The sequence below is a fragment of the Petaurus breviceps genome, unplaced genomic scaffold, assembly GCF_028583685.1.
Source record: "Petaurus breviceps papuanus isolate PSGF00001 unplaced genomic scaffold, PetGlider_PUasm1.0 79, whole genome shotgun sequence".
NCBI classification, from domain to species: Eukaryota; Metazoa; Chordata; class Mammalia; order Diprotodontia; family Petauridae; genus Petaurus; species Petaurus breviceps.
Genome location: NW_027186523.1, coordinates 27,218,834 through 27,240,923, shown reverse-complemented (window position 1 = coordinate 27,240,923; position 22,090 = coordinate 27,218,834). Strand labels below are relative to the sequence as shown.

At 35.4% G+C, this 22,090-nt stretch overlaps 1 protein-coding gene across 5 annotated transcripts in view; it reads left to right on the top strand.

Moving 5' to 3' along the window:
* The window catches only part of LOC138175879 (platelet glycoprotein 4-like), a 57,194-nt gene extending 36,211 nt beyond the window's left edge, over positions 1–20,983 (top strand). For all 5 annotated transcript variants that reach the window (XM_069106520.1, XM_069106518.1, XM_069106519.1 and 2 more), the window contains 7 exons: positions 2,178–2,247; positions 5,351–5,538; positions 8,912–9,030; positions 10,659–10,732; positions 13,290–13,344; positions 14,682–14,846; positions 17,829–20,983. In XM_069106520.1, the coding sequence (XP_068962621.1) occupies positions 2,178–2,247; positions 5,351–5,538; positions 8,912–9,030; positions 10,659–10,732; positions 13,290–13,344; positions 14,682–14,846 (671 nt within the window). In that variant the 3' untranslated portion in view covers positions 17,829–20,983. The remainder of the gene's footprint in view (positions 1–2,177; positions 2,248–5,350; positions 5,539–8,911; positions 9,031–10,658; positions 10,733–13,289; positions 13,345–14,681; positions 14,847–17,828) is intronic.
* Positions 20,984–22,090: the final 1,107 nt, after the last annotated feature.

The window sequence follows — 22,090 nt, the reverse complement described above, 5'->3', positions numbered from 1 at the left end:
GAGGCAGCAAGATAGAGAGGTAATATTGGAGTCAGAAAGATCCAAGTTGAAGTCCCAGAACATAATATCTCTTGGTGCTTTAGACAACTTTCTGACTTAAAAGCTGCAGGGACTGTGCCAACCTGCCTCGGTAGGAATTTCTTGTAACAATGGCATCACAGTCACGGTCCCTATCTCTTCACTTCAATTAGAAAATATTAGAATAAAGAAGGGTTGAGCTTCATATGGTATTATTTCCTCAAAATATTTTATTTTCTCTGCTTTATGTAAAGTAGTAATATCAATTCCTGACTTTCAGTAGTGTTTTTTTTTTGTTTTGTTTAATTGATTTTACTTTTGGATTAATGATTCTGGTTTCTTTTTCAAGGTTTCCTTGTCTTAATTATTCCCAATCTCCTAATGAATGAACACATTTGTCTAGTATTATAGCCTTTATAGCAAATCTGTAGGCTTGCTATTGCAATATATACCAATAAACATTCTGAGTTTTGGTTGAAGATGTTATGGTAAATGAAATTTGAAGTGGCGAGTGTAACTGACTAGAAGCATTTCTTCAAAATTATATTTCCGCAAAGACAAAAAGACAAAGTATCCTGAGTTAACCTTAAATAGCAGGTCTTTTTTTTCCTGAAGGAGAAAACTTCCATTAATAACAAACAAAAGAAAACAAGACATTTTTTGTTCTATGTTGAGAGTAACTCTGAGATGGGTTTTATTAAATATGGTCTGACAAAGGTGCTATGAAAGACAAGGGGAATAACCCACAACTGTCACTCCTAGAAAAAGATATTTAAGGGGAAAATCTGAGGATAATATGAGAAAGATGCAGAAATAAATGGGGCCAAAACAGAGGACCAAGACTAAGTCCCTGAGGATATTTTCTTAGTAACAGCCCTTAGGGGACCCAAACCTAGGAAAACAAGTTTTCAAAAGCTGTTTTGGCACTGGATACTCTTTCCCTTGCCCTCTTCAATGAGTTTAAAATAATCTAATGCTAAAGTCAAACTATCAGATGTGATAAGAATCTTTATAGCTGCTAGTGGAAATATTCATTAATGCTATTTCCTTAGTTTGCAATTCCTTCAGCATCTCAACTGTGAAATTTATCTTTACTAATTAGGCATAGTTATTGAGAAGGCTATTGTATAGATCTTTTCCCTGAAGTGACCAGATTAAGTACAAATCACAAAGCATTTCTAATTGCTCCCTAATGTGCCAAAGAATCATTTATTTCCTTTAACATTTTCCAAATCTACATACTGGAATGAAGATGGGGAGGAGGGAGAGAGAGGAAAGGTCAGGACTAATGATCAATGGTGGTATATTTCTTTAATCAAGGCCATTAAATGGTAGCCAGTCTTGTTGACAGCATCATTTGAAATGGAAGATTGATTTCTTGGCTCAGAAATAATGAATAGTTTTTCCTTTATTTTGTATGAGTACATACATATGTATGTATATGTATATGTAAGAATTTTACCAGCAGTGCCTTGGATATGGTAGGTAGTCAATAATTACATAAGTGATTTCTGGGAGAATGAACATACAGACTCCACTTTTTTTTGTTTTGTTTTGTTTTTTAAGCAATTGGGGTTAAGTAACTTGCTCAAGGTTACACAGCCAGTTATTTCTGGGTGTGGTGCTGAGTATCAGAGCCCAGATTCGATCCCAGGTCATCCCAACACTGGGGCCCATGTTCTTACTCGCTGAGCCACCTGGCTGCCCTGTTTTTTTTTTAACTAGTTAAATTTCCCAATTGTTAAACAGGAGACTTGTATCTAGTGAGAGTTGTATAACTATTTTCAACAATTATATAATAGCTTCTAGAGCAAACAAACATTAACGAAAATATGTGGTAGCTTCCAGGGGAAAATCTGAGGCAACCAAAATGCTTATTCAATGAGTCAATAACTGTCAACTAAATTTTAGGGTTTTTTTTTCTTTTTTAACAACTGCAATTAACCACTTTCTAATTTTTATAAGAAAAAGTTGTGATTTTTTATGTGTTTTAAAAATTCTCCATTTCATCTTTAATAGAAGAAAAATGATTCACACATGAAAAACACATGAATTTAGGTTTTGTTTGTGAAAGGATTTTTTTTCTAGCATGCACATAATACTCCACCCAGAAAAATCTGATTAGTTTCCCACTTTATTTTCTATTGTTTTAAAAACAGATGCAGCCTCATTTCCTCCTTTTGTGGAGAAGTCCAGGATATTGAGGTTCTTTTCCTCTGATATTTGCAGGTAAGATTGAGAGTATTCCTTTGAATTTCATTTCAGAATTATATTCAATTTTCCCCCAAGTGATTGTGATAAGGTTAAAGAGACCATATTAATGGGTCATATTTAAAGAAACATAATTATATTTTACTAGATTGCTGTAAGCAGCTGGATGTCAGGGCCTCTGTCTTATTTCTGTATATCCTACACTGCCTAGTACCTAATAAATCAATTCTTAGATCATTTGAAACAAGGTTACTGTTGTTTTTCCATTCTTCCCTCTGATCAATGCATTTTCAGGTTTCTGAAACTGTTTAGATATGGCCAACATTTATGAAGCATCTCTTATATAGAAATCAATGTGAAAGGCACTGAAGAAGATTCATTAGATCAGATATCCATGCCTCCAAAGATCTTACAATATAGTAGGGGAAGTAAGACCCATACCTATATGACTAATTTGTATAAATTAGAACAAAGAGATATAGAAAGGGTTATTAGATGTCTTAGATGAAATGGCTTAGAGAATTAGGAAAACCTTCATGGAAGAGGGAACATGGGAGTTAGATCTTGAAGGATATAGAGAATTTATATGTAACTTTTAAACATTCATTGATAACTTGTTTTTACATCACCATAATTTCCAAATATATAACCATCTCCCCTCCTCCCTCTCAATCCAGGCACCCAGCAATCCATCTCTTAAAAAATAAAAAGAGTGGAGCGGCTGGGTGGCGCAGTTAATAGAGAACTGGCCCTGGAGACAGGAGGACCTGAGTTCAAATCCAACCTCAGACACAACATAAAAACTAGCCATGTGACCTTGGGCAAGCCACTTAACCCTAATTGCCCTACCTTCTCCCCTCCAAAAAAAAGGCAAAAAATAAAAATAAAAAGATTGAGGAAGCAATTGTATCAATTATCAAGTATTTATTAGGTACATGTTAGGTGCTAAGAGAAAAAGACAAAAAGATGGTCCTTGTCTTTGAGCAGCTTAAATTCTAGCCAATGAAATATAGCATGTATGTGTGTGTTTGTATACTCAAATTGTATACAAAATGGATACAAGATAATTTGGAAGTGATATGGAAAGACTTCATATAGAAGACATGTGAACTTATCCTTGAAGAAACTAGGGATCATAAGAGGTGAAGGAAGGTGAGTTAATGCCAGGAATAAGGGGCAGTTACCAATCAATATTATAATATATGTATGATTTAATTGCGTTAATATTTTAGGGGTGGGGAATGGGACAATATTCTAAGTATTGGAAAAATATGGCAAAACAGGAAGACTCAGAATGCTTAAAGATAAGCCAAAGATAATTTGGCAAGTGTCATAACAGCTGTTAATGCATTAAATGATGTTTTATAGGATAAGGCTAGAAAGGAATCTGGAGTCAGACCATGGAAGGCTTTGAAATGCTAAACTAAAAAGATTAATCAAAATTTTTGGTCAGCAGGATACCATTAAACCTTTTTTGTATAGTGGCATGATGTTTGAATCAGAAGATCAATCTGGAAGCAGTGTAAAAAATAAATAGGAAGTGAATGAGATTGGAGAAAAAAAAGATAGATTAAAAGTTTAGCCCAGGTTTGTGATAAGAATTATCTCTACCAGGGTAGTACCAATTAAAATAGGAAAAAGAAGACAGACTTGGAACCCTGTGTGACTAGGAATATGTGGTTCCATTAACAAACATGGGAAAGGCAGGAAGAGGTACAGGATTAGAGGAAAAGGCAAAAACCTTTTTTCTAGGGTCATGTTAAATTTGGTTTTCTAGGTATAGATCCAAGGAGATGTGGCCAGTGAGTAGTTGAAATCATGTTGTAAAGAAGGATGATAATTTGGAAATCTCCTGAATAAAAGTGATATCTGGAATAAATAAGAGTGGATGAGATCTACAAAAGAGGGGGTATATAAAGAAGTGGGGGTAGAGAGAAAGGAATGAGCAAAAATCCTATTATTAGGTAAGAAGAGAAAAATAATACCAGCAGACAAAGAATGAAATAGTAAGGCAGATGGAAAGCTGGGATCATACAGCACCATGGAAACAAGATAGGAACTTATCAACAAGAAGGGCTTGATTATCAGGGTCAAATACTTCTGGAAAGTAGAGGAGGCTGGGCACTGACAAAAGCTAACATGAAGTTATTGACCTTTGGAAACACAATTTCACTTGAGAAATAGGACTGGAAACTAGATATTAAGGAACTGAGGGTTAAGTAAATGTTGAGAATGTAGAGGCATTGGACATGGAAGATTTTTTCAAGAAATGTTGCCTATGAAAGGGGAAAAATAAAGGCAAGCTCTTTTAGGATGAGGGAAATAAAAACATATTTGTAAATGGAGGAAAAAGAGACTATGGAGAAGGAGAGAGTAGGATTGTTAAAACCCAGTTCTATAGAAGGTGATGGGACTAGTTATCAAGGGTGAGGTATTAACATTTACAAAGATAAGAAACATTCTTCCCTGTAGATAAGAAAATATATTTTAAAACATGTTCTGAAGTGTAGAGGAAGAGAGCTGAAGAAATTCAGGGTGGATTACCTTGATCTCAGAAGTAGGAGAGTGTCATCTGCTGGCAGTTTAAAAGAAAATGACTTTGCCTTTCACTAACCTACCATTATAATTATTGTTTTCAGTCCAACACTACTGTCCAGCAACAAGTACACTTTTTAAGGAACCTCAGAGAGTTTTTCATAAATGCTAAAGAATTATGCTAATCTGTTTGGTGGCATTATAGTTCAGTTTGTTTGTTTTTTTTTTTAAACAAGCACTTCTCCCCAAACCACCTTTGTCCTAAACAAATATACTAAAAACAATATATGCCCATTATAAAGGATATAAGTATAAGAATTCCTATCAGAATTCTAATTCAGAATTTTGAAATGTCTTCAATTTTTGGACAAGAAGAAAAAATAGTTTGCTTTCAGGTTCTAGGTCTTGGTAAGGCTGTAGCATTTCATAACCACATTTTATCATCACTGGGTAAGGCAAAGTTTAAAAATTTCACAAGAGTATTTTATTACTCTAGCCAAGGGCAAGGTTGTGAAGAAATGTAAGAACATCTGCAAAGTGAATTTCAAGTGTGTTTCGAACATAGTAATATGTTTTCTACTTTTAGGTCAATCTATGCTGAATTTGAAAATGAGATCAATTTGAAAGGGATCCCAGTCTACCGATTTGTCCTTCCATCTAAGGCATTTGCATCTCCTGTTGTTAATCCAGAAAATGAATGCTTTTGCACGGAAAAAATTATCTCAAAGAACTGTACATCAGCTGGTGTTCTGGACATTAGCAGCTGCAAAGCCAGTGAGTGAAATATTACTGTTATGAATTAATAGTGCCACTCATCGAGAATTTACTTTCTTAATCCCAGAATATCTCAAACTTCCAAAACCGAATGGGATAAAAAGATAAAAATTTTATAGAAGAGTAATTAAAATATTTGTTTGGAGGCAAGTCTCCATATTTAAAATTGGATTACCATGTTCTATGAAAATGAGTAGTGAGGGGGTGGTTAGGTGGCACAGTGAATAGAGCACTAGCCCTGGAGTCAGGAGGACCTGAGTTCAAATATGGCCTCAGACACAACACAAAAACTAGCCATGTGTTGGGATGGCCAGGTGGCACAGTGCCAGCCCCAGCATCAGGAGACCTGGGATCAGTTCCGGCCTCAGATACTTGGCCCCCACACAAAAAATAACTGGCCATGTAACCTTAAGCAAGTTTCTTAACCCCAATTGCAAAAAAAAAAAAAAAAAAAAAAAAAAAACCACCCATTGGCCCTTGGGAAATCACTTAACCCCAAATTTCCTCCCAAAAATGAAAAAAAAAAATGAGTAGTGACTATTGGGTAAATGGTTGCCTGCTTACTTAATGTCTATTTTAGGATGAGAGTAAAATTAATAATATTTTATGCTTCCAGAGGTGTCTCTTTCCACTTGAACTATTTCTTTATCTTCTGCCCCTCGCAGCATGTGCACTCTCTAAGCCACAACTCTATGGGTCATGTGGACTTACTATTATTTTTTCTCTAGACTTGGTATAGAACTTCTGATGTGAAAATTTTCTCCAGTGATACAGATCAGAAATAAATCAATAACTTTTAGCATTAGAGAGTTGCCTCTAGTACTGAGATTAAGTAACTTTCCTGTGATTATATAAAAATTATGAGTCAGAGATAGGACTTGTTCTAGATTTTACTGATTATCTTGTTCTCTATGATATTTAATTATATCAGTTGCCAAATTCATTTATCTTTGAAGTACTTTCATAAGTTTTTCAATCACATTATGTTCTGAATCTACTTGTGAATTTTCCCCCACTTTATTATATGTATTGCATATATATATATGTATATATGTATACACACATATCTATGTTTATATACAATGTACATTTGTAAATACATATACATTGTTTTTCCACTACCATAAATCTGGAGGTGAGGTGTAAAAAAAGAAAGTTAAAGCATGTGGGAAGGGCCTGGGGGTAAGAGAAGTTGAACAAGGAAATAAAAGGAGATTAAGGTCTCCTGTTCTAGTCTCCAATTTCTGAGCAGGTCATTTCCTGAAATTTTCAAAATAGTTCATTATGAAATTTAATTTTTCCATTTGCCTTTTCACATTTTGAAATCATTAATTTCAAATAAAAAATACAAGCACAAATATCAGCTAATAGAAGTAGTAGCAAATTTCTTTTGAAATAATTTAAGAAACTAGCTTCATTCTTGAGAGTGGTGAAATAAATCATATTTGGAGACTGAGATCTCATTCCCTAGTGTGCTAAATGAGAAAGTAGTCAGGTCATTGAAAAAAATAAAGTTAGGAAGAATAGTTAGAAAGGCATTGAGAGATCAATTTTCAAAATGCCTGTAAAAAGGGAAAATGCCAAATGGCTTGACAAAATACTGCGGACTTATTTATTTAATTGAGAAGATATCAGTATCAGCAACTGATTTTCCTACTTTCTTACTTCAATAAAATCATCCTTAGAATTATAATATGATTACAAATGTATCCTGATATCCTTGATTTAAAATTAGAAGGAAATAAATAGGCAGGATTTCCCTTAGCTGACCAAATCATCAGAGACCAAAACTGGCCTGAAAGGGTTGAGAATACATTTCATTGTGTTATTGATGTTAGAGGAGCAGTCAGGTGGTGCAGTGGAAAAGTTTTGGGCCTGGAGTCAATAAGACTCATCTTCCTGACTTCAAATCCAGCCTCAGATATTTCCTAGCTGTGTGACCCTGGACAAGTCACTTAACCCTCTTTACCTCAGTTTCCTCATCATGAAATGAGCTAGAGAAGGAAATGACAGATTATTCCACTATTTTTGCCAAGAAAACCCCAAATATGGTCATGAAGAATCACACATGATTGAAAAACAAAATTATACTATAGCACAAGACCAGGAGTTAGAAGAACTGTGACCAAATTTTGCTTCAACATTTTTTGCTGTGTGACCATGGACAAGTCACTTAAACTCATCTGCCTCAATTTCTCATATATAAAATGTAATAATCCAAGGCTTGTTGTGAGGATAATAATACTTGTGAAGTGCTTTGAAAACCTTAAAGCACTATGTGTATTGGTTACATATTTTTATGCTTTTTTAAGAAATCATTTGACAAGCAAAATTCCTCAAGGTTCTCTTTTCTAAAATGTCTTTTGTCCATATAAAAATTCTTTCATAACTGAAATGACTGTTGAAATAACTGTTCATTGATAGCCTGAAAATGGAAGCCAAGCAAGGTATCAAACAAATAGGAAAAGCATTCTCACTACAAGTGTTCACTGCTGTCATGAAAGACGAAAAGTTGAAAAAGGAGAGGTGGACAGCTTTGCATTGATTATATCAATCCCTAAAATGCTTGAAATCCATTATTACTCAAAAGATGTCAGTCTAACAGTATACAAAAGAAAGAGAAAATGGGTGAATAACAATTTATCTGGACTAACATGTGCGATTGGATAGTCACTGCCTTGAATGAGTATATTTGTGTATCTTTCTAGAAAAAATGCTAAAAATGGGTAGTCAGTTGAGCTTAAATTGAATAGGATAAGAGTGGGTAGCATTAGGAAGTTTGTTAACACTTTCAGTTATCCCCAGGTGCCCTCTAGCACAACATTTTCCTAAGGAAACAATGGAAAAGAATCACAAGGGATGGAATGGCATGGATAGATTATTGTACACTCCAAATGTCCTTGGAAGAGAGTATCTAGAAAGATGAGATCATGGATTCATTGAAATATGAATATCAACTTGTCTATAGTCAGTTATTTTCTTGAAAAGGAACTATTTATTTGACCAGAGCTGTAAACTACAAATGTAGATTAGCACTGCAACCTTTTATCTTACAGAGATATTAAGAGGTTAAATGACTTGCTCAGGGTCACCTATCCTCCTGGTAGGAGAAACAGGACTTGAATCCACCTAACGCTTCCTTCCTCAGAGGCCAGTGCTCTACCCATCCTACAACATTTGATCTCAGCAGGACACTTCTAAACTCTTTTCTGACACTAGGATAAGAAAATTATGCTTTACTTTTTTTTTCCTTTAGCCTTGGAAGCAAAGGCGCATTTTCCATTTCGGTGATTTATTTTGTGGCAGCTTTTGTGAACATTTAAAAAGGAAATAATTTTATCAGTGTCCAATTTTTTTTTGCCTTTTCTTCCAGAAAAGCCAGTGTACATTTCACTTCCTCACTTTCTACATGCAAGCGCTGATGTGCCAGAACCTATAGACGGGTTAAATCCAAATGAAGAGGAACACCGGACATACCTGGATGTTGAACCTGTAAGCAAATGTACAAAGAATACTACTTCTGTGATTAGAATTACATTTAAGAACCCACTTGTACTCAATAAGCATACACTTTATCCACAGTTCATTTTATGCCTTACCCTCCTCTCCCATTCTAAATTTTTAAAGCTTTCCTTATAGTCCTTTTTGGGGAATCAGTATCCTATAATAGAAAGGACAAGTCAGATCTGGGTTCAGGCAACCATGTGACTTTGGAAGGGTGATTGATTCTAATACTTGTGCTATTTGTAACATTATTTTGAGGATCAAAGGACATCATAGCTTTAAAGTGCTTTGTTAAAGCTTTATAAAGGTCTGGGATAGCAACTGGGTTTGTGATTCCATTGGTATTTGTATAGCCAGAATATGCTAGACATGGGCCTTTAACCAAGTCTTTTTGGCCCCAAGATTAATTCTCTCTCCAATATGTGTGCCTTGTTTCCCTCTGTAAAATATAAACTGGTGTAACTACTAATAATAAAGAATGATTTTTCTACCTAGTACAATGGAGCTGGAGGATCTGGATTCAAATCCTGCCTCTGTTGGGTATGATTTGTGTGTCCTTGGGCAAGTCACTAAACTTCCCCGGAACTATTTTCTCATCTGTAAAATCAAGTGATCTCTGAAGTCCCTTGCAGGTCTCTACCTCTGTGATCTAAATACCCATTTTAATTTGTAAGTAGACAAATTTTTATAAAACAGTTCTTTTGGTTCAAATAAGAACTTAATATTTTCTTCAAGATCTCAAGAATCTATTATTTCATCAACATGGGCATACTCTCCAACAACACAGATCACAAGTCTTCTGTATTACCTCGATTTCCAAGCTATCAATTTATCTTTTAAAGATAAGAATTAGCCATGTTATTTTGTTATTTTAATACCACATAGTATGGATAAGTTTCTGATCCAATTTATCAAAGAAAAAATGATTGAATAATACAATCTGATTGTTATAATCATACCTGCAGATTTGTTCTTTGTGTGTGAATACACATATATTCATACACATGTGAATAAATGTATATATACATGTCTATCTATATAGAGAACATACATGTCTATTTGCATACACAAACTTTATAAATATAAATGCACATTTAAAAATACACATACATGCACACCAGGTTGAACTGATAGAGTGCTGAACTTGAAGACACAAGTACAAATTCTGGCTCAGATACTTACTACCTATAAGATCCTGGGCAGATCAAAGCTAGCTCTGCCAGCCTCTGTTTGTTCATCTGTATAAAAAAGAAGATTTTGGGGAGGCTAGGTGGCACAGTGAATAGAGCACTGGCCCTGGAGTCAGGAGGACCTGAGTTCAAATCCAGCCTCAGACACTTACCCCCCCACACACACATACACACAAACTAGCCATGTGACCTTGGGCAAGTCGCTTAATACCAATTGCCCTCCAAAAAGCAAAAAAAAAAAAAAGATTTGTGGGCTATGAAAATTAAGTGACATAATATATATAAAGTGCTTTGAGAACTCTAAATTGCTATATGTTTTTATTATTATTAGTGTGATTATTATTATATAAGACAGCTAATCATATATTATAGATAGTCAATATATGTCTGGATGGGTAATTTTGTTTCATTCTTATTTTGTTTTAGATCACTGGATTTACTTTGCAATTTGCAAAACGACTACAGGTTAACATACTCGTTAAACCAGTAAAAAAAATTGAGTAAGTTTTTGGATCTGGTTTAGAATTTTAACATGGATGAAAAAATATTTTCTTCTAATTAGATCAAATGGAGTTAGAGGATTAAATCTATAAAAGGTCAAACTTCAAATGTCATCGAGTTTATAAACATCATATCTATTCCTCACTTATATTGCAAATGACTTTCATTTAATAATTTAATATCAGCTGTATTAAGGAGCATAAATGACACATTATAAACAATTAAACAAGGCAGTGAGGTGACCCACTGTATCCACTGCCAGAGTGCTAGGCCTGGTAGACTCATCTTCCTAAGTTCAACAGTATCTTTGCCAAGAATCATGAAGAGGCAGACAGGACTGAAAAACAACAACAAACAATTCAAATGTATAGGTCTGACAATAATTAAATGGAAATTGAATGATGAATATTTAAACTTTTGGATTTGGAAAAAGCTTCATAACCTCTCTTGAGAATTTTGCTGTAGTACCTTTCACCTTCTGTTGAACATCTGCACCTGGATATCTTGCTATCCCATCAAACTTTGTGTCTTATGGAGTTGGTCTCCTCTCTTCTCTTAAACTTCTTCCTACTTGTTTTTATCTATTAATGGTACTGCCGATCTTTCAGTCGCCTAGACAGAAAACTTTTAATTCCTCCTCCTTCTCCTGGACTTTCCTCACACAATTTGATCATGTCCACAATATCTCTTTCATCTATCCTCTCATGGCTCCTCATACTTCAAGCCTTCATCACTTTTAATCTGGAGTAGTCTCTCTGCCACTTGTCCCCTCTCTTTATAGTCTTCATACTACTGCCAAAATAATATTCTTAATGTGTAGACATGTGTAGACACCTTCCTATCTCCTCTGCCTGAAAGCCTTCAATGGCTGCCTAATGCCAAGAAGGTAAAATTCAAACTTCTTTAGAACCTAAGACTTTCTATCATCTGGCCCTCACCTTTCCAGACCTATTTTAGGTTACTCACCCAATTATTGGTGGTAATAAGCAAGAGCAGGAGCTTTCTCCCTATAAGTAGACAATTTTAGGCACAGACCCTTTTAAAAGCTAATTCGCTGTCTAGCCTTTCCTCTGACTGGGCTAAACTTTGAGCTTGTTACTCAGCAGCCTCTGAAGGCTTCTAAAATAATGTCTGGCACATACTATATACCTTAATTCTTGTTGACTGATATGGCTCAAAGGCATCCAGCCACCTATAGCCCATTAGATTAAAAGCACTTTTTCTCTCCAATTCATGAATTTCCTTATGATTTCTGGGCATATTTCTGTTAGGGTCAGATACCTTTGCAAGAGAAAGTTATGCAGAAAGAACACCAGAACTGTTTCTTTGACTATGCCCCTAGTCCAGCATGGCTGAGCAAAATATAAAATTTTATACACATACATATATATTTACATATATGCATATATATAATGTATGTATACACACATATATGTAGTCTTTTTTCTTGTAGGAAGAAATTTATCCTTCCTCTTTCAAATAATAATTCATATGATAACCAAACTAAAATTAAAGCATTAATTTTAGCATTTAGGGACATTAGAATTTATATAAGCATCTTTGCTCACATAAATAATCAAAGAGAAATAAAGAAATTGAAACCTTTCCCTGTGTCAATAACTTCCTTAGCCTTTGTGGAGGGCAATGGAAAGGAACAGGAAGTTAAGGCTGTTTTCCTTTTCTTCTTGTTATTTGATTTTTAAGGGATGGGGAGTAGGGTCCTAACAGTGAGCACATTTTAAGTTCACAGAGAAGGGCCAGGAAGTTGTCAGCCAGCTGAGGTCTCTTATTACTCACAATCTACATTTTTCCTAACTTGTGCCTTAGTCAACAATGCAGATTATATCCCAGTTTTAGCTGTTGATCTAAATAGCCTGAATGTTTCTACTCTCCTCTCCTCCCAGTAATCACAGACTGTTACTGTTACAGCTTTTCCTACCCTGAAAGCCTCATAGGTGGGTTTTTCTTCCTCCTTCTTCTCAGAAGTCAGTACAAAGTCAGGGACAAGATCACAGAAACTTGTGGAATGTTGGGTAACCATATAAAATAAAACAAACAAAACAAACTCCAATGGATGAGCACTTGGTCCCCAAGGTTTTCACATCAATGTCCCTATAGCCAGAGTCAAGCCCAAAAAACTCATTCACACACCCTACCTTCTGGGAAACCAAATTATTAACTCTTCTCTGAAATCCACATTCTAGTTTATGCCTCTGCATAGTCAGTCTTTTGACATCTTTCTCTTCCTTCCACTGGTGTCACTTCTTTCGTGAAGCCTTCCCTGCCCCTAACCACCACCCCCTCCTCACATTTGCATAGGGTACTTTGTCCAGATCTCTCATTTGCCTCTCTTATATTTTATCTTGCATTATACTTGGCTTTGGTGTACAGATTACAACTCACACAGAAAACTGTAAGCTCCTTATAGGTAGAAACAATCTATGTTCATCTTTCTAACACAATTAGTATAATTTATTACATGTAAAAGGTGGTTAATAAATGGTTGAACTGAATCTTGTATATTTGTTTTTAAATATCTCTCTCATTGTGTTACAGAACTTTAAGTAAACTGAAACGGAATTATCTGGTCCCAGTTCTTTGGCTTAATGAGGTAAGTATTTTGAATATATAATTACTAAAATTTGTGAGATTTTTATTTATAAAAGAAGTCTTTTAATGACAGGTCTCTTTTTGAGCTTAACATCTTCCTCAAACCACTCCCTCCTCCTTCCACATTTGCTTCAAAATATGTTCTATATTTTTATGTGTTTGGGGTTTTAGATTGGATTATTGGGGTATTTTATTGTTCTAAGGACATGTTAATGAATTTAGACAGTACTGATCATCTGTGTGTATGTATGCACATGCATGCATGGCTGTGCTTTTCTATTTGAATAGACGACCAAAATGGACAGGAACATAGAATTTTGCTTCATCCTGACAGAGCAAGAATATGTTCTGCCAATTAGTACCATTAGGATTATATTAAACCTTTATCTTAAATATCTGTTTATATGGGGTCTTGCAATAGGAATTGCACAAAAGAGGATCATAGAAATTTGTTTGGCCCTTAGCAAATTGTGCCTCTTTTATGGAGCAGTCCTAGTCCAGTCTGGTCACATTGGGGCACATTTTGTATTCATAATTCCATGACAAGTTTACAAATATCATATGATAGATTACTGCTAAGAGACTTTGAAACTGTTTTGTAATCATTCAAGACAAGTAGTCACAAAGCTAATAAATACTGTGGGCCTCTGGAGTGGAAATGAACCAAAAGACTCTTTGAACTTTTCTTCTGATAACAGTGAACAAATGACTGGTGACAATGTGGTACAAGTAGCTCGTCACTCTTACTACTGGTTAAAATCTAAGGCAGTCATTGATCATTGTTACTATCAAAGTACCTTACTGGGAAGAGAGAAAGGTTAAGGAAAGCAAACATGAAAAAAATGCCTATTGTTCATTAAATTTCAGTTTTCATCTACTGGCTCAAACTTGATCATTCAGTCCTGACCTTTTTGCAAAAGAGAAAGAAACTGGACAGGAACAAGAATTTGGTGGAAGTAGCTACTTACAATAAGGGGAAAGAGCAGTGGGAAGGAAGAAGCAAATTGAAGCAATATCAGTGTTTCAATGCAATTTGCATGTATCTTTATCTCAAGTCTACCTTGATCCACAAAGAGTAAAAACTTTTAGTAGGCAAAAGCTAGGCCATGGATATGTTTTCCTCTTAAGTAGGGAACTATTTAATCATGATTCTCTTTTTTTTCTTGAGTTAGTCCCAAATAAATCCTATTTACTCGTCACAATTCCTTAAGCTTTTCAAGCATACTTTCATTTTTGAAAATGCACACACACCATAATGCAAGAGGAGAATATTTGTTGTAGGCTCAGTGTTTATCTTACTGTTTCATAAATAATACTACTACTTTGCTTTGGTTTCAGACTGGTACCATTGGTGATGAGAAAGCGGAAATGTTCAGAAAACAAGTAACTGGCAAAATAAGCCTCTTGGGTCTGGTAGAAATGGTTTTACTAACCATTGGTCTTGTGATCTTCGTTGCATCCATGATTGCATATTGTGTATGCAGGTCAAAGAAAATAAAATAAGTAAGTACATCTACAAACAAACAAACAAAACAACAACCTGTCGATGACATAGCATAGTTCTTCACTTTCAATGTTTTCATGGTATTCAAAAGAAGGATTATGCAGCTGAAAGTTGTGAATCTTTCTGTGTAAACAACCCAATGTTGGGTTTCCCTACAATTCTGATCGGTTTTCTAGATATAAAGGTAAGTAGAAAAGGCAAAGCACTATAGGTTCATAGAATTGGAAGGCACCCTAGTGGCCATGTAGGCCGATCCCAGTGTAAACCTTCCTATTCTACAATATCATGGTTGCTGATCGTCTGCCTTCTGATTGAATGTTTCTAATGACAAAAAACTCACTGTGGTGCAAGGTGGTTGTTAAGATCGAATGAAATAATTTGTATAATCAGCTTTGCAGACTTGATATTAAGACTTGATATGTTGTTAGCTAATAAATCAGGTAGATAGTATGGCCTAGAAAACCCAAGGGTCCAGTCCCTCCTCAGACACTTACTAGCTGTGTGACTCTGGGCACTTAACCTCTCAATTTATTCGACTGTAAACTAGAAATGCTAATAATAATACCTGCCTTCCAAGACTGTTTTGAGGATTCAAATGAATTAATATTTGTAGAGCCCTCTACAATCATTCTGTGACTGGTAGCCTTATAGAGTTGGCTAGCACATGGAGTTGCTAAATGAAGTGGTCAGCATCATATGGTTAATATGTGAAGAAGCAAGACTTGAACACAAAATGTTGAAATGTTACATGACTTCACGAGAATCAGAAAGTCACCATATATTAAACACAATGTTATACTTGAGAGGCAGATGGCTTTGTCTTTCCTTCTTTCCCTCCTTTCTTCCTCTCTCCTTCCCTTTCTCCCTCCCTTCCTTTCTTTCTTCCTCCCTTCCTCCCTCCCTTCCTTTCTTCCTTCCTCCCTTCCTTCCTTCCTTTTTCTTCTCCCAGTTCAGTGTGAAGCTCATAGATTGGACCACAAGAGGTCCCTGCCCAAGCTCTACTTAATGGTTCTATTCTGGGCCCTCCTGGCTTAGAGTGAATGTCAATAGTAACTATTTATCTTTGGACCAGCAATCCTGAGGGTCTTCTCCTCCCAGCTTGATTGTTTTTTTTTATTTTTTTCTAATTAAAGGGGCCATGCCTTGACTTACTTCTTAAAGAGGTCTATTTATTGAATGAGTCTTACCTCACTTAATGAATAAATGAAAAGGCTTTAACCTAAAAGGGCCAGGGTCTCCCACTGCATCCTGGGTCATCTCCAGTCATCCTGATAAATATCTGGTCATTGGATCCAGATGGTTCTGGAGGAAAAATAGGCTGGTGACTTTGAACAGCCCTCCTTCACTGAAATCAAAGTCAACTGCAAGTCTTGTCATCATTTCCCTGATGCCATGGTCCTCTTCTAAAATGAAAGACAAATACAAGCAGCAAATATAAAATGCTCTGATTCTCATTCGAAGCCTTTTATAACCTAACCTTCTCCCACCTTTTTCAGTTTTCTTAACATAACACTTTACTCTCTAAAACATACTCTTCCATTCAGTGACACTGGCCTACTGGTTGTTTCATGAGAAAAAACAAAAACATTCCATCCATCTCCACTCCAGATATTTTCTCTGACTATCCCCCATCCCTAGAATACTCTGCCTCCCCTACTATGACTTTAAGTCCTTCCTTTAAGTGCCAACTAAAATACCACCTTCTGCAGAAGACCTTCCCACTCCTCTTCATCCCAGTAATCTTCCTATATTATTTCCTATTTATACTGTATATAGATTGCTTTGTAAACAGTTATTTACATGTCATCTCCTCCATTAGATTTTTTTTTTAAGCAATCGGGGTTAAGTAACTTGCTCAAGGTTACACGGCCAGTTATTTCTGGGGGTGGTGCTAAGTATCTGAGCCCAGATTTGATCTCCAGGTCATCCCAATATTGGAGCCAGTGCTCTTACTCGCTGAGCCACCTGGCCGCCCCTAAGCAATTGGGGTTAAGTAACTTGCTCAAGGTTACACGGCCAGGTGTTTCTGGGTGGGTAATAAGTGTCTGAGCCCAGATTCGATCCACATGTCATCCTGACACTGGAGCTGGTGCTATTACTCGCTGTGATACCTGGCCACCCCCTCCATTAGATTTTAAACTCCTTGAGGGTAGGGACTATCTTCTACCTCCATTTGTACCCTCAGAGCTTAGTTCAGTGCCTGGCACATAGTAGGCATTTAATAAATGTTTATCGAATCGAATTGAATATAACTTCATATCATTATATCATATTACCTTCATTTGCATATGATCCCAGATCATGAAATTAATCTTCTATTCATTAAGTCATGGTTACTTTAAGACTTTTGTTATGACCAGGGCACATATCAGCCTGATATCTTCACCTTACTCTATAGCATGCAGGCCAAATAGAAATGGAATGAAGTTTTCTTTTTACTACTCCTAAGAAAATGCTTTTTTTCTAGAGGTTTTCTTCTGTAAATTTTCAAAAGTCCACAGGTTGGAGAACTAAGCTGTTGAGTAACAACAACAAAAAAAAAAACAGCTCCTAGAGAGTTGGTATTTAATACAAACCTATTTGTTTACACCCTTAAAAAAGATGTCAACTCGGGGCAGCCAGGTAGCACAGCGAGTAAGAGCACCAGCTCCAGTGTTGAGAAGATCTGGAGATCGAATCCCAGGCTCAGACACTTAGCACCCACCCAGAAACACCTGGCTGTGTAACCTTGAGCAAGTTACTTAACCCCAATTGCTTAGGGGTGGCCAGGTGGCTCAGTGAGTAAGAGCACCAGCTCCAGTGTCAGGATGACCTGGATCAAATCCGGGCTCAGATACTCAGTACCACACCCAGAAATAACAACTGGCCATGTAACCTTGAGCAAATTACTTAACCCCAATTGCTTAAAAAAAAAAAAAAGATGTCAACTTCTTAACTTTTAAAACAATCTAACTCGTTAACTTTTTTTTTTCTTTTTACAGGTAACAAGAGACATTTTGGATACAGGGAACAGCTGTGTCATGATCAAGACCCTTCGATAACATTAGATCAACTCATCCAGATTTAACATAGTTTGTGTGCACAGACTATACATAAGAAGCTGAGACATTGATCTTAAAGCTAACCAGCAATATTTTTTTTCTGAAGAGCTATTATTAGGTTGCTATTACATTAAATAAAATTCCATACCCCCACATCATATCTTTTTAAATGCATCATGATCAAGTTGGTTGCAAAATCTATAGAATGCAATTATACATGAGTAAATTATTCCTATCTCTAGTACTGTCTGGTTAGAGATTCATTACAAAAGTTGAAGTTTGCACAGGCCACAAGTACTGAGCTTTCCAGTGTTCCAGGGTAAAAGAGCTATCACCAACCATATTCTCTGTAGTCGGTGGCAATAAGTCAACTTTTTTTTTTTCTTTCTCAAAAGCTGTCAGTTCAACGCTTCATGAGAAACAACTTGAAAGGCCAATGGGAAATATGTGAATATTGGCACCACTGTTTCTATCTTAGCCCATTCAGAAACAAAAAAGGTATCAATCACCTTTTACTTAGGTATAAACCCTGTTCTTCTTGACCCTGTGCTCATGAAAATGAAAACCACTCAATCACCTGTCTTTTCATTTTCATGAATATGGGCTTGGATATTTTCCCCAAACTTTTCAGTTGTTTAGGAAGCTTGTGAGTATAGTCCTTCATCCTTCCATTTATCTGAGACTGAAGATTGGTTATTGTAGAACGTTACAGCGTCATCGGAGACATGAATCAGAAGTGTTGTTTTCATGGACTACAATCAAGGATAGAATGTGTATATTAATAAAGTTATTTGTGACATTAGAACTGAGGATGGCATAGTAACTCCCAAAAGGACGGATTTAAAACTCAAACTATTTTGATTAGTCCTCTTCTGTATTATTGTACTCCTCCATCCTTTCATTTTCATGTAGTGTATACCTTTCCTTTTTATTCTCCCAGAATATGAATGTTTTAAGTTTTCCTTTCTTCATCTAGGTTCTATTTAAGTTTTGCTGACATTTAATCAACAATGTGTGATTACCCTTCAACTTCATTTTTTTCTGAATAATTGGAGAAGAAAAGGCAGTAACATGCTGAGTTCCTTCTCTGGTTCACTTTTAAAGAAATGGAAGTTGAGGTACTCTGAATAGAATTCTTCACCCCCCACATTGGTAGAAGCAATTAATGACTTTTTTTTCCTTTGGTTATTGATGCCACCAGTGTATGGCGGAGGAAAAGTTCCCTTTTCTTGGAAAGAAGAGTACACTTCATGTTTCTAGTATAGAAAAAAGAAGCAAAATTATTATGTATTTTTATACTAAGTACATTAATCATTTTTTCATATTAAAATTGGTAACAGATTAGGATCTTAATAATACCATGGCACATCTAGGGGGCAAATCTCCTTGAAGAATTCAGAAATCTAACAAAATTAGTTAATTGGAGATACAGATGTATATCAGTGTATTAAACATATTAGTTTATTATGAGGCACAAAATTTGTTTTCAGTTATCAACCAATCAACAAGATAACCAAAAGCCTTAACTTAGAAGGTAATGTGCATTCATCTGACCCTCAAGAAATCTTATTTAATTAACAAAAAGTTTAATGTGCTTCCTGCAATGGAAACATTTTGTATTTTATACTTATCTGGAAGACAAAACAAAAACAAGCAAACCAACCAACCACAACATGTCTTTAAGTCCTAGGAAGACCCAGTACTTCAAGGACTAGGCTAACATAGTTTTGGGATAGAAAATACATAATCTACCTCCAGTCCCCAGTGCTTAAGTAAATAGTACTTCCCAAAGCAAAATCAGACCTGGGTTCAGCTGGGTTACACTGCTAGAACTTAATGACATTCACAATGGATGCTGGCTCTGATTCAAGCACCTGGAAATCAGGGAGGTGAGATTGGGCATGTTCTTTTCCCATGTCCATTAATTGTTTTAATGTAGCCTTAACTTTATGGCACTCCTTATATTCTAGACATTACATTTCAGTTTTTAAAATTCTCTATATGACTGTCAAAGACTGAAAATTCTCATGCAAGATGTCTGTATTGAAAAGATTCCATAATGAACTGAACATTGTTTCACCTTTGAAAAGACAATATAAAACAGACAAAGTTATGTTTTTCATAGAAAAAAAATGATAGTTGAATTTTTGATAGTTTTATTTCTTGTTTATTTGTGCAAAAATAGTGGCTTTTTTCAAATCAATGGCTAGTTTTCAGTGGGGTTAAATGTTTGATGATTTGTAATTATATGTGGGTGAAATACATATTTTTTTAATGCAAAGATACATAGTGACAGAAAAGCACTTTTCATCCTTAATCTTAATTACAAAAAAATCATGAAAATCCTTGAAAACTGGTTTTTGTGTATAAAAATTCACCATTTGAAAACATCTAGTTTTTGTAGACAAAATAAATGCTTCCTGTTGTTAATATGTGAACTGAGAAACCCCCAAAAAGGTATTGTGCTTGGATTCTCAGGAAAAATGTATATTATATATATAAAATATATATATTTAGCACTGCTTGTGAAAGCAACAGATGTAGTTGTATACAGCCTGTTTCTATACTAAAATCTAACTTTGTAAAAGGGCTGAATGCTTGTTTAAAAGGTGTGTATGTGTGCAATAATGTCTCAATTACTTGCTGTATTTTTTTTAATTACCCATGATAAATATCTGAACTATCCACAAAGCATTGTTTTTCCTCTTAGAGTTTAATTTGAAGGATATGATGACCCAATTTTCTATTTGAACTCACCCAGACCAGGGGCAGAGTAATAAACATTCTTTTTTTTTCTTTCCCCAAAAACTATGGAAATCTTGGATGCCTGGTATCATCCTGACTGCATTCTGGATACTTTTGTAATTCTTATCTCCTTACATATGTATTAATTAAATTACACTGTCCCTTCTCCCATAGGTACCCTCATCCTCATTTGTTTGCAGAGTAACTAGATTAATCATTTCCAAAATTAGTTAATAATTTATATTTATATTGAAGATACAGAACATTCTGCATTTCATCTTCATGGCCCCCAAACAGCACCATTTTGAAATGTGTATAAAAATAAATAAACTTCTATTAATAAAAAAAAACCACTGTTTTCTACTTCTTCCCTCCTTTTCTCCACTGCTCTTACCATTTTTCATACTTTGTGGTCATGTTGTTACTTTAATTTTAGTTGTATGGACATTCTCTTTAGTTTGTGTGGATTTATCATTTGTGCCTTTAATACCACTTAATTTCCATTTAACATTTAAACATACTTTCTCATTGTAGGCTGATAGGATTAGATCGATAAAGGACTTTTTTTTAATTAGATAGAATTAGATCAATAAAGGACTTTCAATTTTGCTGCTTCCCAAAGTATCCCCTATGACCAAACCCAGGAAGGAATCAGTTCTATTTATGCATAGTCCTACAGGATAGATAATACAAGCCTCTGGTAAATTTGAAAAGAACTATATAACCTTGAAATGTTTTATGATTGCTGTGTTGCTCAGTGATAATTTCCCACCTAGAAGAAATAGGGCTACAAAGGGAATGTATTTAGTGTGAACAATGTGTGTCAATAACTTAATCAGGGAATTATAAACACAGATGCTTTGGAATTCTTAATGTCTCTATTATCACTTTCAGATTAAAATAATAAAGTGAATCTATGGGATAGTGTAACTTGGTGAGTTGACACAACTTGAAATCTTATTGATGGACCCCACCAGAGCATTTTTCATGGCAATAAAATAATGTATATGACCTCGGGGCCAAGTGTCTGTATCTTTCCTCAGTATAGAAACATCCATATCAAAAGTTTTCACTTAATTTCTCAGTAATCCAATAACTTCCTCAAAATTAATCCCTGTTCCAGCCAATTTATCAGTTGGAATGATTATTTCTTAAGTTAACATGGCCAAAAGATCCAAATACAATAACTAGAAAGTATCATATACTTCACCCACCCCACCCAATTTAGATGCTTTACAGAGATTAGATCTTTTTGTCTTATTGTTGGACTCTTTCCTCTAATGTCTATTGCACCACTGTGGTGTTTTCCCAGAGAAAATTACACAGGTCAAGCTTATGGTTTTGAGAAGAATTATCAGCATTTTCTGATCAGGTCAGTAGCAGAGAGTCTTCTCTTCAGTGTCAAATTCAATATGGTTTCCCTAAGAAATATTCATTGATATGGACCTGAAAGGGAC